Source organism: Carcharhinus amblyrhynchos, chromosome 4, assembly GCF_965287045.1.
Source record: "Carcharhinus amblyrhynchos chromosome 4, sCarAmb.v2.hapA, whole genome shotgun sequence".
In the NCBI taxonomy this organism is placed as follows: domain Eukaryota; kingdom Metazoa; phylum Chordata; class Chondrichthyes; order Carcharhiniformes; family Carcharhinidae; genus Carcharhinus; species Carcharhinus amblyrhynchos.
Genome location: NC_137327.1, coordinates 96,096,121 through 96,118,429, shown reverse-complemented (window position 1 = coordinate 96,118,429; position 22,309 = coordinate 96,096,121). Strand labels below are relative to the sequence as shown.

The window sequence follows — 22,309 nt, the reverse complement described above, 5'->3', positions numbered from 1 at the left end:
GCCATCCTTACCTGGTCTGGCCTACATGTGACTCCAGAACTACAATAATGTGGTTGACTCTGTGCTCTCTGAAATGGAGGACAGTTAGGGATGGAAATAAATGCTGGCCGAACCAGTGACATTCACATCCCATAAAAATGAATAAATTAAAAAATTAACTTCTCTGTTTGGTTTTCAAGAGATTTGGAATGGTCAATAGTCTTCTAGCTGCAAATGAGTATCTTCCACAGCAGATGTTTTTTTCCAGAAGCATAGGCCACTTTACTGTCTACACTAACAGTTCTATATAAACAACAAAAAAATTGTCCTATTAAGCCATCCCTTCATGCCTTCCAGCCCATACCATTGATCTGTGTACTACTCCTAAATCTGTTATGACCAAAATGATCTCTGTAACCCTCAGTCCATTTTCTTGACAGATATTAAATACAATGTTCAGTTAAAGCTATCAGCTGAGAATTAGTTTCTGTTCCAACTGAAGTGAATATTAAATACTTCTTCATAGCTGAAAAAGACTCAGATTGACAGTTCTAACTTACCAGTGGCCGGTACGCATCATGGTCATTCTTCCAAAAGACTTACCTTCTTCTCTTCTTTGCACTTGGTTTGAGATCTTTTCCGCCCCACTCACCCCACCCTGGCAAAGCTAAGTCGATGTCTTTTGGTTTGCCAGCATTAATTTGCTTCTTCTTGTCTTTTATGAAATCATCAATGACATCATCTGATGCAAAGGCCTCCTGGATGACCATACGTTGGTCCTCCTGTTCCTCATTCTAATAAGTAAGAATAAATTGAAAATTATCTAAAGGATGGAGGACCACTGTCAAATGCTATGTATTAAAGTCTATATTTTCCTGGTGCATTTTACATCTTAATTTGATGTGCTATGTACATTTAATGCATTTTACAATACAATCTTAACAACATATCCTGTTGTTCTTTATCAGTGTTGTTCAGTGATTTCTTGATGAAGGCCACAACCACAAATGTCATCTTGCTCAAGGAAACTTCTGCAGCATAATGTACAACTGCGTAACATTGATGAGTGCTTACATAGTTCTAAGCTCTTAATTCCAATTGTGCACTATCAACAGTTACTATGTGGAAGCAAGACACCTTTCCAAAGAAAGAAGAACTCTCTTCTGAGAGTTTAACTAAACAGTTTTGGTGTTAAGGGTCCCTTCACAGTCAGTAATGCTTTGTAGCAACTCTGCTCAGTAAGTACATGCACCCCCCCCCCCCAATACGTTTGGTGGGAAAGGGAAAAAAAGCACTGAATTCTAGTTTAGACAATACAGTATTCCATAACTAGACAGTTCATCAATTGAGGCCCAAAGATCCAAAAGTCTATCAAAGGGCTCAGATGTGGAAGTGTGACAGGCTTCAAACAGCACTTGGACCATATCATTTGTACTTAACTTGATCAACATGTCAAATTTATGCTCAAAACATCTTTATTGTGGTTTACGGCAAAGGTACAGTTACCACATCTGTTACAGAAAACTGATATGCCTGTGCGTTCAGATACAATGGGCAGAACTTTCTAGCCACGCTCACTCCAAGACCAGAAAATCCCACCCGAACTCAACTGACCTTTGCATGGTTTGCCCCTGCCTGCTATGATTCCTGTGGCGGACAGGACGGAAAAAATTCTGTCCAATTTCTCCAATTTTAATTAAAACAATTAATTTCAGTTCAATTTACAATTACAATTCTACAATACCATTATTAAATTCCATTTTTTTCAATTTGTTTTTGATCAGGTCATTTCTTCCATTACCTGGTTATCTGCATATCATTTCTCTACACTGTTCCTTTAATGAAGTATAATGATGGTAAGTGAAATGTTCAAAATGTGCTCATTTGAATTGTGCATAGTTTCAAGTGACAAATTAGGAGTCTTATCTAAGAACATTTTGTACAGCACTTCATTTTCAGGTAAGGCATTTTACAGCTTTCTGCCATCAACATTTGAGTTCAACTATTTTGGATATGAACTCTGTCCTCAATTTTTATTTGTTTTTGCCAAGTGCTAGTCAATATATTGTTTTCATATTTTTGCCTTCTCCAGGGCTGTGCTTTATTATAGATTCCCTGGACCATTTTTTTTAAAACTACAACAATTACCACTCCCTTTGTTCCATGTCATCTTTGTTATTACATCTCTTCCAGAATCTAATCTATCCCTAACTTTCTCTTTGCTCTACCTCATCCCCCTTTTTTCAATAGCATCATTTTTCTACCTCTCTCCAAAAAGAACCATTTTAGACTTGGCTAATCCTATTTCTCTCTCCATAGATGCTGCCAGATAGATCTATGGAGTTTTTCCAGCCCTTCCTGTTTGAAAAGTTTGCAGTACACTGTAACAAATATGGAACCAGGTTGCAAAGAGACTCCCAATGTCCATATTAAGAATGCTCCTGGATTCATTTTTCTGGTTAGATAATGTTTGGTTATTATAATTCTCCAAATTTCATCCTCAATTTTACAACTCTATTTGGTTCAGGAAGTTATACTGGGAATTGGCAGGGAGCTAAATAAATTATGCTGCGCTTAATTTAAGTGGTGTTAGTGAGCTCAGGACTGAAATCTCTGGGCCCCCTAGCACCTCTCCACCTGGAATCTTTCACTCCAGCAGGGTTTACAGTAGCTCCCACTCGCTGTTTAGACAACGAACCTAAGACCCATATTCGATTACGGCATTGGTCACTGTCTGTGTGGAGTTTGCACTTTCTCCCGTGCCTGCGTGGGATTCTTCTGGGTGCTCCGGTTTTCTCCTACAGTCCAAAGATGTGCAGGTTAGGTTGACTGGCCATGCTAAATAGACTCTGGGGTCAGGGGGATCTGGGTGGGATTGTCGTTGGTACAGGCTCGATGGGCCAAATGGCCTCCCTCTGTACTGTTGGGATTCTATGATTCTATTATTCTATTCTATGATTCTAATGAGGATAAGTTAAGGGGAACTAGTAGATATAACATACTTAGATTTCCAAAAAGTTTCCTATCCGACATCATGCAAAAAGCTACTTAATAAGATAAGAGCCCATGATGTTGGACGTGGTATATCAGCATGGATAGAGGTTGAGCTAACTAAAAGAGGACAGAGTTAGAATAAGAGGGGCATTTTTAGGATGGCAACCTGTAACTAGTGGAATGCCACAGGAGTCAATGCTGAGATCACAATTATTTATTATATATATTAATGACTTGGGCGAAGGAAACTAATATACTATTGCCAAGTTTGTGGATGGCACAAAAATAGGGAAGGCAAGTGGCAGGGTTGACGCAGACAGGAATATAAACAGGTGAAGTGAGTATTTAGCAGATGTAATATATTGTAGGAAAATGTAAAGTTATGCACTTTGATAGGAAGAATAAAGGAGCTGAATATTATTTATACAGACAGACTGTAGAAAACTGCAATAAAGGATTATGGGGATAAAGCAGGAAAGTGGACAGAGGGGATATCAGATCAGTCATGATCTCACAATGGTGGAGCAGACTTAATGGGCTGATTAGCCTACTTCTGCATATATGTCTTCTGGTCTTATAACATTAGGATATTATTCTACTTCGAAACCTGATTTGCAAAAAAAAGTTTGCCCTTAACAGTTGCTTCATGGAACTGAATCAACATTAATCATCAGCTCCCTAGAAATGTACATTTCTAAAAAATGAGAAGATATTAGGCAGTAATTGAACTTGATCAGTTGAACATTTATGTAAAAATGGGCAAGATATAAGTAAAAGTACAGAATCAGAAATACACCCACAGCAGAAATCCTGTTTAGAATAGAACAAAGTCTTTCAATCAAATTCAAACTGACAGCAAATTGTAGATTTAATTTGCCTTATTATACATATTATATATATGATGTGAAAATGATCAAACATAGATGAATAATTTGGATTCGGCCTATCCTTGATACCAGATAACAAGTAGATCTCAAATTTTTAACATTAAGAGAGCTGTAAAAGCTAAACTAGTTCCGTATTGAAAAGTAACCCCAGTGAATTTAGCTGCATAAGAAGATGAGACAAATTTGAACTGCACACTGTATTCCAGCCTTTTCACCAATGGAATCAAAACTAACAGAGTTAAGAAATAAGATGAAAACTAGAATATAATCCATTAGATAAGAGTTATTGGAAAATACAACCATTTCAAAACTAACATTCATTGGGGTGTTATTTTAATATTGTTATCAAATACATGATTCAAATGAATTTCTCTATTAGCTAGCTGTAGCTTATGGAAACACAGGAATGTTTGGACAGATCTGCCCCAGTATCAAGGGAATGCCATATCCAGCAATATTAATCATACACCTTCAAACACTGAAGGAGATCTTAATTTTTAGAAAGGTAGAGAAATTCTTAATAATGGTGCTTTCAGGTTCATTCTCATGCATGAGGGACATAGGTAAGGCACAGCAAGGTGACCAATTAGTGTACAATGGTTTTAAATTTGTTAATACTGATTCAATACAGTAAGCTTAGAACTATTGATTGCCTTGTTCCGATAATATTCATCAGATCACATGCCAAACAGAACTGGCAAATGATCAACGGGTGGCTGAATAATCTGACTTATACCTGTCAAAAATCAATTAGATATGTGAATTAAACTCAATAAAACCCATCATTAATTACCTTACCTCCTCCCTTATTGCTGTTGGAACCAAAGGCAATTCGATGCTTTTGGATGCAACCATCAACACATCCTTAGGATTGATGAGCTGCTTCTTTTTTACTTCAGTTTTAGGATTAGATTTATTTGCTGATTCTACTGTATTGCCAATGATCTGTGTTGTATCTAAGGTTGAGACTGCACCAACGTCAATGCCTTCATCCTGACCCAAAGTGTCATATTCTTCCATTGTCCTTCTGCGTTCTAATTGTTCATTGAGGATTGGTTCTTCTTGCTCCTCTGATACCGTTGCATCATCCTCGTTTTTCTCAGTTCTCACCCTTTTACTTTTCTGTCCAGTTTTCTTAATGTTTCTTGATGTAGATTCGGATTTACTCTGAATCAATTTCTGAAAAAGATGATTAAACTCATTCAGATCTTCTTCAAGATGCTCCTTTTTTTCACCTTGGTCATCAGGGACAGTGCTTTTCTTTCCTCCATCAAAATTTTTCACATTTTCTTCAGCCTTGCTCTGATCTACAATAACAGATGATCCGGCCAGTTCACCATCACGTTCTTTACGAATTCTCCGCCGTTCCTCAAATGCCTGCAGCTGTGCCTCATCTTCTGATAGTTTCTCCCCTTCATCTGATTCTTCATTTCCATCAATTTTGACAGGAGTAGCAATCTCCCCTTCTTGTGCTTCAGAACTCTTTGCATCAGTATTCAATCTTCCCAACATCCAAGGATTAGCTACCTTATTTGTTTCAATGTTATTCACAAAATCTGGAACAGTATCACCCCTGTCCATTTCAGCTTCAACTTCATCCTCACTCTCTGATGGAACTAATACTTTTGTTGTAAGCATTTTGTTCTTCTCCAGCTGCTTCTGGATTGCATTGCGAGCCTAGACAAAGTAGACAAAAATGACAGAATGAATTAAATAAAATCTGTTTCTGTTGATGTGTTGCTATACTCCAAATAGCTAACTTATACTTGCATTCTACTATAATAAATTAAAATGTCACCAAAGAGAGTTCAGAAAATAGGAATATTTACTCAAAATCACACACTGAAATGTTTTAGACTGTTTTAACATGTTTTAGAAAAAAATGTCCACCACATAGATGAGAAGCAACTGTAAAACTCAGCATTCAATTTTCAATGTTAATCCATGTATTGCACTTCCATCAATTTTCATTTGATGTGAAAATGTTATTATTCACAATAAAGGTCAACATGATTTCACCATTGAATGCATGCATCATTCTATTTTCATCATCATACATCAAGATGCTGAACTTTCAGTTTTGGACACAGTCAAAAGGAAACTAAATTACGGGGAAGAAAAGTCTATTGATAAACAAACATACAATTTTAGATTTTACAAAAACAGAAAATGCGAGACAAACTCAGCAGGTTTGGCAGCATCTATGGAAAGAGGAGGAAGAGTTGATGCTTCGAGTCCCTGTGATTCTTTTTCTGGACTCAGACTCTGTTTTTCTCTCTCTCTATAGATGCTGCTAAACCTGCTGAGTTTATCCAGCATTTTCTGTTTTTATTTCAGATTCCTGGCATCCACAGTACTTTGTTTTTATTTTAGCATACACAACGCTACATTTATGTACTCAAATGGAAATCAGTCATGTAAGCAATGGGGAGGAGCCCTTTGTTTCCCCAGGGTGCCACAATAATTCCAATGGAGGTTTGTGACTTTGGGTATTCAGCTAGTAAAATGGCTCCAGATTATTAACAGGAGGAATACCGAAATAATTGATACCCCATTGGGGTTTCCTTCCTCTTTAAAAAACACTTATTTGAAGCAATATTTAATTTTACAGACTGCCATAAAATCAGCCTATATAAGATATGACCACATGGGATTAAAGAAAAAATCTTGGGTTAAAAATTGAATAAAGTCCATTCTTGTAGGTAGAGGGCATTTATCAATGATCTTGGTTCTGTGTAAATACTGATCACTGTGAAGTTACTTGGGGGATCAGTATTTAGGATTGTTGCTCTTTATAAAGTATATTAATAATCTGGATAAGAACATAATGCATTGAAAGAATTGCCATTTAAATTCACAAATGACAAAGATTTTGCTGAGTTTAGAAAGATCCACATCTGACATGTGACATTAAAAGATGAAACTTATCCATGTTACCCACATGAATAAGGTTAACTCTGGGCTTGCAAATACCTATGTTTAATGTCTTTCAGTGTAAGGGGGACCCAGATGTTACAGAACATGAGTTTTGCCGGGCTGGTACAGTATAAACAAATTGAATCCTGTATTGTTTGGCCCCTACAATGTAAAATTATTTTAGTGTAGAAGAATTTGAGCAGTCCTCATCTAGAATATGGATCGTTTTAGTCTACCAATACAGTGGGAGATGGAGTTTAGGAAAAGGCCCAGAGGAAAACCACTAGAATAAGACCTATTTTAGAAGGCTTTAGTGGGAAAGGCAGGCTCACAATACCTGCGTCTCCATACTATTAAAAAGCTAAGACTTTGGGAAGAGTGGAGATATTTAAATTAACGAAGGGACTAGATTATATCTCTGGGGACTGGACGATTTGAATAATAGGTCCGGAAGAATCAGGGACATGCACAAAAGATACAAATGCTGAGATATAGGCTAAATGCCAGAAAAAACTTTTTTTTTTGCAGAGAGTCAATTTACTTGTGAAACAAGTTGCTCGTTTATAAAGGGATGGTGAATTTGCTGGAAATGGGAGATGCGGAGCTCATCCAGATTGATTCCTGGGATGAGAGGGCTAGCCCTTGTTGACAGGTGAGTAGATTGGACTTTTTCTCTTTGGAGTTTACAAGAATCAGAGGTGATTCCAATGGGGCTAGACAAGATGGAAACTATTGTTTTGTTTCTCTTGCTGTAGAGTGTAACTAGGGAACACAGCCATTTAAGAATGAGACGGGGGAAAATGTCTTCATTCAGAGGCTTGTGAAACTTCTGAATTTACACCTGAATGCTGTTCAATGAATATACTGAAGGCCAAGAGAGGCAGGCTTTTGGACTCGAAGCTAATCAAGAGACATGGGGACAATATGGGAATGTGGAATTGAGGTCAATGTTCAGTCATCATCATACTGAATGACAGAGTAGGCATGAGGTGCTGTATGGAGTACTCCTGCTCCTATTTTTTAGATTTTTGCCTGAAGCTGGTATCACTACACAAAAGATGGGGGAGGGGGATGATGTCAAGTAACATGTCTGTGATCAAAATGAGTTCTGTTGGAACTCATTTTGCTCGCAATTGGTAGTTGGGTGCAGGACATTTGGAGAGTATTCTTTCTTCACTGATTTCTTTTTCTGGATTCTTGTCTCTCAAAGAAGGCTACATGGCTGTTGTAAGGTCCATTAGGGATCATGATGCTTGGATGGAATATGGTTAAGATGGGACAAGTTTAATGGACTAGTTGGTACTTTCCTATTCATCAACTGTTCTTTGTTTTCATATTTTATAATGTAGGATCAAAGGAAGGGAAAAATCTGAATGGTTTCAAACCACACAAAATAAGATGCATAATATTGGATTAGGCTTGCATAAAAATACCTCAAATCTGCAAAACATCAGTCTTTATCTCACTAGACTGAAAGTCAAGAAATATTTACTGCAGCAACAATACTTGAGGGCATGTAGAATCTGACTATAGGCTTAGGAAAGTCTGTTTGCAAATATACTCACTACTGACCAAACTTGCACTTCTAGCAAATTCTGCTTTTGCTCACAAGACCACACATTAGCATAAACATTTACAGATCTGTTACTTAGGAATGCATTGATGGGCAGGATTGCAAAAGTTAATTCGCTGTCAATTCCAAACGAATACCTCACCTCAGTGTCATATTTTGCCATGATAACTTTAGATTTAGCCCATTTTCCACTGTTTTGATGCCGAAGTGTCATTCGTTCCTAATAACGAGAAAAAAAGTTACCATAGTCTGTCACCAATCCAGCTTTGTAACATACATAAAATTGCATGCAAAATACAGACACAACATTATGATTTTCTAGTTCAGGACTAAATTCCCATTGATCTCAGACAATATCCTGAAATAATCAACTCAGAAATCATAGTGCTGAATTAAACCTTTTGTAATAATCGAGCCATTCAAAGATTTCTATAACATACAAAGTAAGTTCTAACCTGCATAGTGCAACAATGATGCAACAAATCTCTACCCTAAAAGCATTCGAGTTATCGCTTTATTTTACAAATTCTAATGTTCCTCAATTGTTTCAAGGACTGATGGATTGCGCTTCTCAAACTCAAGTCTGTTCACTATGTCATTGGATATTACCACAGACCTTGTTGATCCAGTTTTTTAAATCTTGTTTTGTGAAAGAACAGACATGGTTTCAATAACACAACAATGACACACTTTCTTAGGCATCACTGAACATACACTCTACCAGTGCCAAGCAAAATCATGAATGTGTCAATGTGAAACACTATGGGCACATAAATACCACTGGTGTCATTATCTGCAAGCAGTCTACTAGCTTGCCAATTATAGGCTCCTTTGAGATTGTCTCCATGATCATTTGTTACTGCACAAGGCAAAGTGCATTGTGAAGTGTAGAAATGACAAACAATTTTAATGTCATGCTAAATACTACAGAAATATAATGTTTGTTGTCTGCAATCCATGTCAATACCGTATTAGTTCAGTCAAAAACCTGCAAAACGTTCAACAGGAAGCAATGCCATTTTATGGCTCATTAACTCTTACTGACATTGCATGTTGATGGTGTTGTATCATTGAGACAGCTAGTTTATTGATATTCACCTCATCAATACAAATGTATCATGTAAGCAATTTTGAATCCTCACATAGCTATCTGATTTTTAACATGCTAAGTTTGAAAGTAATTTAAATCTCAATTTTACCCTATATCCTGCTACTTGCTTCAAATCTCTCACCACAGACACACATTTTCTTTCCGCATTTTTGCTCCATTCCTTCTCACATTTTCCTCATTTGATCTCTCTATCATCTCCTGCAGATAATGGCTACTGCTCTTTTCATATGTAAAATCAAGAAATGCCACTATTTCAGGACTCTTTTATGGCAGGATGGGCAGTGTTGCTTGTGGCTACAAGAACCCCCATGCATCATTTGCTCCTTTGTAAGATTTTAGATCCATTGATTACAAACTGAATGTACAAGGCAAGTTCTTTGCTGGATATGGTGGTTGAAATTAGACAAGTTACAAATTATTTAAAAGACAAACAAACAGATAAATGAGTTTATCATTTAACACATCAATTACAAAGGCATTGCTTGCTAAGTACTAAATCCATTTATGGGCATCAGTTATTAAAGTCTTCCATGGCAAATCATTTCAACCATTAAGAACATTTGGAGATGTTATTTGAGAATGATGCTTGAACAACAAAATTCTCTTTGCCACCAGCTATTATTAAAACAGAATGATTGGAACACCGCATAATTTTCTAACTTGACTAACTCTGTCTAACAAGTCTGTTAATCCAATTATAATGAGGATGGATATGGGTTGACCATTTTTGGAAGATTAACTCCTATTTTCAAAAAAGAAATGGGGCTATTTTTATGTTCTGTCATTAAGAATTGGGCAAATTGCAAATTGCATTTGTTTTTTTCCCCCTATCAAAATAAAACATTTCAATCAAGAGCTGTTCTTCACACATCTCTTTTTTAACGAAGATGTGTAGACTATGTTGATTGGCCATGCTAAATTGACCCTAGTGTCAGGGGATTAGCAAGCTCAATATGTGGGGTTACGGGAATAGGGCTTGGGTGGGACTGTGGTCAGTGCAGACTCCATAGGCCGAATGGCCTCCTTCTGTACTGTAGGGATTCTATTCTATCTCCCATGAAGTTATTCAACCAGGATGCTGTATATATAGGTTTCAGGAGGCCTCAATGGCTTAGAATTTTAGCTTGACCCCTAAATTACATTACATTGCCACTTCCAGAACATTTCTGCAAATATGCATAATAAAAAAACAGAAGCCCAAAATTTTAGAAAGAAATGCAAGAAAAGTTCTTCTATCAAAGTCATGGTCACAGAGTGGGAAAAAATGGGGAATGACAGAAGACGGAGTAATATCAAACCCAAAGACCCCGAGTTCTCTTACTCAATACCATCCCACACTACCACTAAAAAAATTGACTGAGCAAGAGGATGGCAGTTAAGTACAGATTTTTGGAGAACTTCATAGGTGATAGTGTGAGTTGGTAGTTGCATATGATACGGCTGTGGTAAGAATGAAACTAAGCAAGGATTGTTCCATTGAGCAAGATAACACAGTCTTTGGGAGGAAATTGAAGCGAGTAACTCTGTCTATGGCTGCAGAATGGTTAAGGAAGAAAGAAAGATGCATTACACCAACAGAGAATCAAATTTGTTTAAAAAAAACTTGCATTTATGTAGCTCCTTTCATAATCTCAATGTCCAAGTGCATTTTACAGTTAATTAGGTACTTAAAAAATTATCACTTCTATATTTTAGGAAACACAGCAGCCAATCTGCACACAGCAAGGGCCACCTGATGTTAAAATAATTACCTTTGTATGATGTTGACAGAGATCAAATATTGGTCAAAAAACTAGGAAAAACACCTTGCTCTTCTTTGATGTAATGCCCTAGAACCTTTTACAACCACCTGATGTAATCAATAAAGTCCTGAATTTAACATTTTATACGAAAGACAACATCTCTGACTGTGCAGCCAGCCTTGTGGAGCACAAGGCAGTCGGCCTTGCTTTTCTGTACTCACGTCTCTGGAACTGCAACCCTCTTACACAGAACCCTATCAACAGAACCATGACTGTCATGGCTTTGACTGAGGTAATTTCACAGTGCAATATTAAAACAGACTGATTAATTCCCTCTTTGCTGTTAGAAAAAGTTATGGATTTAAAGATTGAAAAGAAAAAAGATAAATATGTCTGGCCGTACTGCAGAGTATCATAAAATAGGGACACTATTATTACATTGCCTATGTGAAGTAAATATCAAGAGTGCAAAAGGAAGAAAATTACATTAAACATTCATTTTAAAAATATCATGCTGACAGTATAGTATCATGGCTAAATACTTTACCACCTTCAGCAAAGGACAGAAAGATTTTATAAACTACACTGCATGCTTAAAACAATGGCTAAAATTCTAGAATAATAACAATCAAATTGTAACTAAAAATCACAGTGCACGTTTTCCATGAACTTGCCAAATTGGGATTTGACAGAAAAATTGGTAGGCTTGACCACCTTTTAACCAATTTGTTTCTCCGACATGTGCCAATTAAGAATGATTTTGTATATTTTTAAAGTACTTTAAGTATGTATTGTAATTGTTCATTGGCTTTTGGATGTATTAAATATTGACAATAATGCATGTACTGTGGCGTTCCACTAGTTGGAAAAATAATGGTACGTTAAATGGGATGTTATTTCTCACCTCCATTCGTGCTTGCTCCATTTTCTTCAGTTCTTCAAGAGCTGCCTCAGGATTAGTCTTCCTTAATTTTTCAAACTCTTTCAAAATCTCCTTTTGTCGTACCTTCTTCATCATTTTGTGGAATCTGCAATTTTCAATGTTCACCAAGTAATAAACTACTTATAGGCACTCATAGCAATTAAAGGATTACGTTATACACAAATTCACGATTAGTCTCTATACCAGGGCCATTACATACTTCACATTGGTCAATATATAAGTGGTTCTACTTTATTTTTAAACCAAACTCTTTCATGCCACCAACACTTTTTAGCTAAATTAAGCCATATTTGGAAGTGAGTATTCCTAACAACGCCACTCACATTCATTGTTCATCCTTAACTTCTCTTGAGAAGGAGCTGACCTCCCTTCTTGGACCACTGCAGTGCATGTGATGTGGGTACACCCACAGTGCTTTTAAGTATTTTGAACTAGAGATGGAGAGTGAATTGTTGGGGAACTTGCTTCTGCCTATTGCCTTGCTCTTTCAGGCGACAGAGGCTAGGGATTTGGAAGATGCTGTCAGAGGAACTTTGCTAAGTTGCTGGAGTGCATCTTGTAAATGGTGTCCCTGTGCTGGACTAAATGTTTAAGATGGTAGCATGCCAATCAAGCTGGGTGTTTTGCCCTGAATGGTGTCATTGCCCAAGAGATAGACAAATTGAGGGGATAGCATCTCCAGAACTTTCAGGTCAATTTATCCAGTTTCCATTACACAAGAATCAACTTGCCCTTACCTCCTGTTGTTTTAAGAACTTGGCTCTTAATTACACATTAATTGCCCATTAATTGCCCATTAATTTTGTTACAGACAAAAAGTTATGTCTAGTAATTAACAGTATAAGTATCACTTTAATGACATGATAATTGTGAATAAATGCCAATCAACCTCTCCAGTTCAGAAATTGAGCAAACTGTAGAGTTTAATTCCTTTAGGTAATAAATTATGAGAATTTTTAAAAATGTCCAATGTCAAATATTTATGCTTTTCTTGTCCCTCTTCCTTTCCCTCAATCTAATCTTTCTGCCCATCTTTCTCATTTTTGCTCCTGATTTGACTTCATTCACAATCCAGTGATTCCAGCATCTTTCTTAATCTTCAAATCAAATTTACTGCTAGCTCCAACCAGATGTCCCGTTGCCCTTTCTGCACCATTACCAGCTCACACTTTTACCAGGTTACGACACAAAAACATCAAGTTGAAGGATTTAGGACAAGGACTGCCGCAAGATTCAGCCCACAATCCTGTCAACAGAACAGTAGATTTTCTCAAGTAAAATGTCAATTCCAATGCTGAAAGTCTTACTTTTTGCTCTTGATTCTCCTGGCTCTTCTTGCTCTAGCTTCATAATATGACTGAAGGTACCTTGCTTTCTGCAGCTCAGCTCGACGTTCTCGTGCCTTAAATAAAACAAGAAAACATACATTCATTTATTCTTTCATGAGATGTGGGCAATGCTGGCCGAGCCAATATTTGTTGTTCATCCCTATTGGCCCTGGAGAAGGTGGTGATGAGCTGCCTTCTTGAATGACTGCAGTCCATGTGGTGCAAGTATATACAGTACTGTCAGAGTTGACTGACATCATCTGGACAGGTCCATTTAAAGTAAATCACTTTTTGTGAATCTTCAGTCTTTTCAAGGTGGGAGATGTTAGCACTGAAAATTTTTCCAGTAAAGCACCTTTTGTTTAGCATCTCTATATCAATACAGAATATAACTTCTTGTAAGCTTTGCAAAACTTAAAGATCACCTCCCATTGCACCAGAGTAACATTTCCTTTTACTCATACCTTCTATCCTTCCTTTGTAATAACGTGAAACGTAATATGATACTGTGGTTCTAATCTACTGGGTATCGGATTGAAAATATCCCAGTTAATTTCTAACTAGCAGAGAACACTTGCATCCCCTCCATCAGACTAATATGCACTCAACTTCCAAAGACAAAAGAGCAGTGTCTGAGTAGCCTACTGAATCAGTTACTCAACATATGTAGGTTACTGATATAACTTCTATAAAGTAACACGTGCATGCTTAAATGTGAAGCATACCTCCTCTAGACTCATAGCTCGGAGGGAAGCCTGTTCTCGAGCTGTCAGTACAGGTGAAATCAGGGGCTGCTTATTCTTCTGAAGCAAGTTAAAAATCTCGTGTTCCAAGGGTGTTCGTGCCTGGAATAAACAAACTAAATCATGGACAAATCACATTGCAGAGATTATTTAGCAATTTCTCTCCTGTGTTGCGGCAAGCAGTGACTCATAATGGTGTAATGTCACATGTATTAGTAAATATGACACTTCGTTAGTGACATTTAAGAAATTTGCTTGGATGTAATGAGAGGTGAGAGAGCAAAAAAGTTTGTTAGATGAAGTTCCCAGATTGGAAACATGCTACGTTCCAGAGGATCGCTGTTAAGGTTAATCTTTATTCAGTGTAGATACAAATTGAATTTCAAGCATAGGAATTGAAGGAACGATGATACACAATACAGCCGTGTCAGATTGTATTAAGGGTTATGAAAAACACTACAGGAGGATGAAGATTAGCAATGAGCTTAATAAATACTGTTCAAATGTAGAGAAATAAGTAGTAAAATATTAAAGAATAAGGAAAGGAAATAAACTCTGATGGCAAGATTTTAAATAAGGCAAGAGAAGCTTTCATATACCCTAATACTAATCCTCCTGGACAGAGGAGCAAAATTTATTATGGCCCATTGACCCATCCTGCACATTTTTGGACGATGGGAGGAAACTGGAGCACCTGGAGGAAACCCACACAGACACGGGGAAAACATGCAAACTTCACACAGTCACCCAAGGCCCAGATACCAGAGTCCCTGGAACAGTGAGGCAGCACAGTAGTGCTAACCACAGTGCCGTGTTTAAAGGTGACATGTAAGTAAATAATATCAAAAAAAAAGATGGTTGAAATCCTTGTGTTTATATCTCACATGGCATATAAAAGTAATATGTTGGGTAGTTTGCTGTTGGAGAATTGCATATAGTTATTATAATTGGATATAAGAGCTATGTAAAAGCAACTGGAAAGAAAAAGTAAATTCACCAGGATTTTAACAGGGATGAAAGTTAATCATGGAGAGACTTGTCAGGATAGGATTTTTTTAATCTCAAAGATTATTCAAAATTATTACAATAAGGTAAACAATAACGGCTTGTTTCCATAGATAGCACAATGGAGATCATTTAAGATAGTAAAAAATGAGCCAGAAACATGTCCATAGTTAGCATGGTTAGAATGTGTATTTGCTTGCTACAGACTGCTGAAAAATTAAAAACAATAAGAAGAAATTGGAAGGCAACTTAAAAAAGGACTATCACCAGGGAATCGTGCCTGAGAATAGGGTAGGAGTAAAATATCAATGCTGACAAATGGTTCATTACGGTGCTAACAGTTTATAATTCTTCATATGACTGCTATTTATGCACAAGTCCAGAAAGTGAGTGACAACAGGCTATTTGAAATAGAAACATAGAAAATCAGAGCAGGAGTAGGCCATTTGGTCCTTTGAGCCTACTTCACCATTTAGTATGATCACGGCTGATCCCACCTTTCCCTCCATATCCTTTGATCCTTTTTGCCCGAAGATGAAATCAAACTCCTTCTTGAAAACAGGTGATATTTTGACCTCAACTGTTTTCTGTGGTAGCAAATTCCACAGGCTCACCACTCTCTGGGTGAAGAAATTTCTCAACTCAGGTCCTAAAGGGCTTACTGCTTATTCTTGGATGATGACCCCTGGCTCTGGACTCGCCCACCATAGGGAACATCATTCCTGTATCCACCCAGGTCTAATCCTGTTAGAATTTTATTGGTATCTACGAGATCCCCCCCTCATTCTTCTGAACTCCAACAAATATAAGCCCAACTGACTCAATCTCTCCTCATACATCAGACCCACTATCACAGGAATCAGTCTGGTAAACCATTGCTGCAGTCCTTCTATAGCAAGAACATCCTTTCTTAGATAACACGAGCAAAACTGCACACAATATTCCAAGTGCAGTTACATAAGAACATAAGAAATAGGAGCAGGAGTAGGCCAACTAGCCGTTCGAGCCTGCCCCGCCATTCAATAAGATCATGGCTGATCTGTCGTGGCTCAGTTCCACATTCCCGCCCTCTCCCCATAACCTTTAATCCCCTCTCTTATCAAAAACCCATCAACCCGCGTCTTAAAAATATTTAGCGAGGTAGCCTCCACCACTTCAACGGACAGAAAATTCCAGAGATTCACCACCCTTTGAGTGAAGAAGTTCCTCCTCAACTCCGTTCTAAACCGCACCCCCTTTATCTTGAGGCTGTGCCCCCTAGTCCTACTATCCTTTCTGAGCGGGAAGAGTCTCTCCACCTCTATCCTATCCATCCCATTCATCATCTTATACGTCTCAATGAGATCTCCCCATATTCTTCTAAACTCTAACGAGTACAAGCCTAGTTTATTCAGCCTCTCCTCACAGCTCAACCCCCTCAACTCCAGCATCAGCCTAGTAAACCTCCTCTGCACTCCCTCCAAGGCCAAAATATCCTTGCGTAAGTACGGCGCCCAAAACTGCACACAGTACTCCAGCTGCGGCCTCACCAATGCCCTATACAGCTGCAGCAAGACCTCCCTACTTTTATATTCAATCCCCGTCACGATGAAGGCCAGCATCCCATTCGCCTTCCTGACCACCTGCTGCACCTGCAAGCTGGGTTTTTGCGACTCATGCACAAGGACCCCGAGGTCCCTCTGCACCGTTGCCTGCTGCAGTTTTTCTCCACGTAAGTAATAATCCTTCCTACCATTATTCCTACTAAAGTGGACCACCTCACACTTGCCAACATTAAATTCCATTTGCCATTTCCTGGCCCATTCGCCCAGCCTATCTAGATCCTTCTGTAGACTCTCACCACCCTCCGCACAATTTGCCTTTCCACCAATTTTGGTGTCATCAGCAAATTTCGACACCCTACACTCGGTTCCCTCCTCCAGATCATCTATATAAATGGTAAATAGCTGAGGCCCCAGCACCGACCCCTGGGGCACTCCACTAGTCACCATCCACCAATCCGAATAGCACCCATTGACCCCCACTCTCTGCCTCCTATCTAGTTTCACCAAGATCCTAAATAATTGGAGCAAGACATTTCTGCTCCGGTATTCAAATCCTCTCATTGTGACAGCCAACGTACCATTTGCCTTCTTTACCACCTGTTGCAACTGCACGCATACCTTCAGCGACTGGTGTACAAGGACGCCTAGATCTCGTTGCACATTCCCCCTTTCAATTTATAGCCACAGATAATAATCTACCTTCCTGTTTTTGCTACCAAAGTGGATAACGTCACATCTATCCATATTATATTGCATCTACTGTGCATTTGCTTACTCACTCAGCCTGCCAAAATCAAACTTGAAGCATCTCTGCATCCTCCTCACAGCTCACCCTCTCACCTAGCTTTGAGACATCTGCAAATTTGGAGATATTGCGTTTAGTTCCCTCATCCTATATATATGTATACCGCCACCTCTCCCCCCCCCCCCCACCTCCACATTCCATGAAGCCATTCTCCTCAACAGTAACCAAAATGGGAAATCTGTTTTGAAGGGGAAATAGCCATACAGTCTATTTAGTCCTCTTGCTCTGTCTGGTGATCACCCATTCCCATCCTGGCTGTGGAGTCTGAGCCTGTGGTGACTACCTCTCTATACATGCTATTCTGATACTCTGTCTTGTTGGTGCTCCACAGCACAGGTAACACAGAGAAGACCAAAACTGTTTTCACTCAAAATTTATATATGCACTTTGCAGCAAGAACAGAGAGGTCATAGGAAACCCATTACAAATTAAACACTAGTTCCCTCTTTTCAGCTTGAGCCATTGAAATCAATTGTAACATTCTGTCCATTAGCTGTGGAGAGAGATAAACTAAAGTCAGCATCAAACATTAAAACCAGAGCCTTCTTGATCTGTACGGCTCAGCCATTTGCTGCCTTAACTTGACCCACAAATCGTATTTGTACTCAACTGTAATGCATTTATTGCAGAGAAAGGATATATACAAAAGACGAAGTTTCATGAAAAGACTGGACATCGGCTGATGGCAATAATTTCCTGCATGCTGAATTCCTGGTTTGAATAATACTTGGCTCTATATTTTATTACATTCTATGCTATTTCAGAAGACACTGACATGGAGAGCACAGCCTCACGCAGCAGCGAATTTTTCTCCAGCATTTCCAGACAATTCCTAGGAGATACGTTTTCTGACACAGACCCTTATAATTCAGTTCAGCCTTTGGTGCTTCTAAGTAACACAGACTGCATCACCAACGTTGATTTTTCACTCAGGATTGTGTAAAAAGACTTTGCATCTACTAACTTAAGATCTGCATCAGTAGGAAGTCAACAGAAGAATGAAAACTTGGTACCCATCCACAGGAATTGTATAATGCTGACTTTGGAGTTAGGAAAGGGAGATAACCATTCCACCTGTGCCCAGTCTATTATTAAGGGCTGACTACGGGAAGTTACATTTTTGATTTGACGAGGTAATAAACACAGCGAACTAACTCTTCCCAAAAGTATCCTCCAAGTACAATGAGCCGCATCATACCTTCCAGCCTGCCATTCTTTGTTCCATTGGTTTGACAGTAAATGGTTCCTCATTTAGAGGAAATTTGAGCTGCTCTGCTTTCCGGTTCTGTCTCACAGTCTGATTCCATTTTGTAACCTCCTTTGAAGCTTTCTCGTATGCCAATGTTCTTTGAATCTTTTGATAGAAATAAACTGTTTTAAAATGTTCAAATAATCAACTATTATTAACAAATTGACATGAAGCTGCATCTATTTCAGTCTTATCAGGATACACAGTTTACTTGACAATTACCATTCATTGCTACTATGAAAAACTGTGGATCAGAATTTCTATATACATTGCCTATCAAAACTGAAAAATGGCTTCAATCTGAAATTTTAACCTTTTCTGTTCTTTCAGATATTGACTGCGATTTCAGAACATTAAGTTTTTATTACGTCCATCAAACAGATCTGATGTGCTACCTGTACAACAGCAGAACTGAGCAGCACATCAAACTATGAGCTAATGTTACCTCTAAACCGTGTGGCTCCCCCACAGGGCTGAGCACAAATCAATCCCTTCAAATTAATGCACTGTACAGCCATACAAAAAAAAAACGAAGGGCCCACACATTGGAATGAGTAAGCTGTGCGTTATTAAAAAATTTAGATGGAACCTGCTGGTAGCCAATTTGAAAAAGGTATCATAAAAGGGAATTGAACGACATCAATACTTTTGTTGTTATATTTTAATTAATGAATCAGAATTCAAATGATTTCACTTTCACAAAGTTTGAGGGGAATCATTGATATACCAATTAGACCAGTTTATGTGAAATATTTTAATTTTTTGCTTCCATTTAGTAGTTTGATTTCTTTCTAGTCCAAGCGGTCAGCAATTCTGGTTACAACACAAAACTCTCAATTCAGAATGCGACAGCCAGCGCTCTATCCAGGCATTATGTCAACCTTTTCACGTTGTTCTTTACTGATAGGTAAATCTAGGGTTTTGTTTGTCTTCTCAAGTATCTTCAGCTGTTTTTTCAGTGAGGAAGCGGATGGTTTAATGGTTCCCAGCAGATCTGATAGTTCAATCTTCTCATTAGCACCTAGAATGAAGCGTGGGAGGTGATTAAATCAATTAAAAATCTTCAATGACAGAAATTTAAACAGTAAATAATTGACTAACCTAACCTGTCAATTAGCCAGCCAGAATGGAATGATGCAGCACATTATGCTTCATTTATTGATTTATATTCTATTCTAAAAATACAGAAAACTTCTCCTCAATTTACAACAACTTATGTTGTAAATTTTGTACCCTGCTCCTCATGTGAGTATGCACTTCTTGCTGCATTAGCATTTCAGATGCTCTTTGGCTTCACACCTTGACAACCATCAGCAGGCTACTTAAGCATTCCACTCCAGCAGGCAATGCTAGCTACTCAACAAGAGCAGTGATGCCATCTTCAAGTCACATGTCAACTTGGAACATATACTGTCACAATTGCTAGGTCAAAGTTCTCTACCTAACACTTGAATGGGAGCAACATCACCACAATACTATAATTATTCAAAAAGAAGGCACATTACTATCTTCTTGGGTTTCTACAAACGGGTAATAAATTGGGCCATGCCAACAGCATCTGGATAACAAATGGTAAAACAAATGTAGCTGTCTTTTTCTCCTCAGCTCAAGGGCATTGAGGCCAACTGCAACACTTAAAGACGTAAAAAATTAAGCTAACTCGGCAGATTTTCCTATAGCTCAGCGACTCAATGATAAACCTGAGCTATTGTGGGGTCTGCAATTTACAGTGTTTTAATAGCAGTTCCACAGAAAGCAAAATCACAAATCACAACAATCAATTTGGTGAGCATTTTGGCTTGAGATCAAAACAGCTAATTTTAGAATGTTAATAATGGCATGATTCAGAAATAATAATCTGGGGTTTAAGGCAAAATTAAGACTCAATGCCCACTGTTACTAAACAACAAATTGAGCAGTAACCTCTCGTTATTACACTTGCGCAGTTAAATTTGAAAATCAGCAGCTACTGTCAAAGTTGCTTTGTTTCTCCAGAAGCTGCACAATACTATCTTATCGAGAGACTTGGTATGCAAAAACAAACAATGGCATGATGTTGTGATGTTTTTCTGATACACGCCCACTGAACACACCAAAAAACTTATGGCTTGTCTATTCGGTCATGTTAAGCCTTAATCAGGCACAAACAAACAATCTCCTTGGCACTTAAAAATTAAGTTTTACAGAAATGGATGTTCATCCTATCATTCTTTCTTTTTGTTTTGCTTCCTGTACGTGGTTTGCCATTGTATTAGCACAGAGAATGAACAAATCTACACTTAATTCTGACTCTGCATGCCTCAGCAAGGAGTCTTAAATCTGATTTAACTAACTGCACAGCAGCTTGCCCTGTTCACAAATTCCAGGCCCTCTGAAAAGGGCACCACACTGTTTGGGTTGCCAATTAAGTTCCACAGCAAAACCTCAAAGTGTTGCCCTTGTTAGTGGTCAAGTTGAAGTGTAATGAATCGTGGAGTGTCCATTTATCACAGACTGCAGAATGAAGGCCAATAACTTTTAGATCTAGCTAATAAGTGGGGCTGCCAACATCGATGAAGCATAATATTCCAAAGTTATGATTTAAAATCGCAGAATCTAGATAGTGCAGAAAGAGGTCATTGAGCCTGCACCGACAACAACCCCACCCAGGCCCTACCCCAATAACACTATGTTTTTAGTCTGCTAATCTCCCTGATACTAAGGAGCAATTTAACTTGGCCAATCAACCTAACCCACAAATCTTTGCGCTGTGGGAGCAAGCCGGATCACCCAGAGGAAACCCATGCAGACAAAGGGAGAATGTGCAAGTTCCACACAGACAGCCATCCAAAGCTGAAATTGAATCTGCATCCCTGGCACTATGAGGCAGTAGTGCAAACCACTGTGCTGCTCTATAAATTGATATGTAAATGATTTCTTGTGGCAAATGTAGTCAAATGCAGATTGAGATGCATAACCTTATCAGAGGAAGTAAAAATCTGGCCATGATATGTTGACACCAATGTTCTCATCACATTTGTACAAAGAGGCAAGTGTATAATGAAAATTCTGTATATTCTTAAAAATAAAGTTTATTTGTTAGTCAAAGGTAGGCTTACATTAGTATTACAATGAGGTTACTGTGAAAATCCTCTTGTTGCCATACTCTAGCACCTATTCAGGTACACTGAGGGAGAATTTAGCATGGCCAATGCACCTAAGTAGCACATCTTTTGGACTGTGGGAGGAAACTGGAGCACCCAGAGCAAACCCATTCAGACCCCGCACAGCGACCCAAGCCAGGAATCGAACCCGGGTGCCTGGTGCTGTGAGGCAGCACTGTGCCGCCCTTATTCAACTTGACTTCACAAAATTGATAGGTTAATAAATCTAGGCCAGTCTCACCTACATCCTAGGGAACTGGAGCAGCTTTTGTAATGGCTTCCGTACTAAAGAATGCTCATGTACAGCAAGGCCTTAAGGGAAAAAGTGGATTATAGAAGAATGTATC

General features: G+C 38.4%; 1 protein-coding gene across 1 annotated transcript in view; it reads right to left on the bottom strand.

Annotated features, from left to right (window-relative positions):
• Positions 1-22,309, bottom strand: part of LOC145342223 (U3 small nucleolar RNA-associated protein 14 homolog A) — a 46,375-nt gene that overhangs the window by 15,469 nt on the left and 8,597 nt on the right. The window contains exons 5-12 of the mRNA XM_080187596.1: positions 19,701-19,840; positions 18,769-18,924; positions 14,199-14,318; positions 13,453-13,547; positions 12,107-12,230; positions 8,492-8,569; positions 4,659-5,537; positions 583-773 (exon numbers count right to left, since the gene is read on the bottom strand). Coding sequence (XP_080043722.1) covers positions 583-773; positions 4,659-5,537; positions 8,492-8,569; positions 12,107-12,230; positions 13,453-13,547; positions 14,199-14,318; positions 18,769-18,924; positions 19,701-19,840 — 1,783 coding nt within the window. The remainder of the gene's footprint in view (positions 1-582; positions 774-4,658; positions 5,538-8,491; positions 8,570-12,106; positions 12,231-13,452; positions 13,548-14,198; positions 14,319-18,768; positions 18,925-19,700; positions 19,841-22,309) is intronic.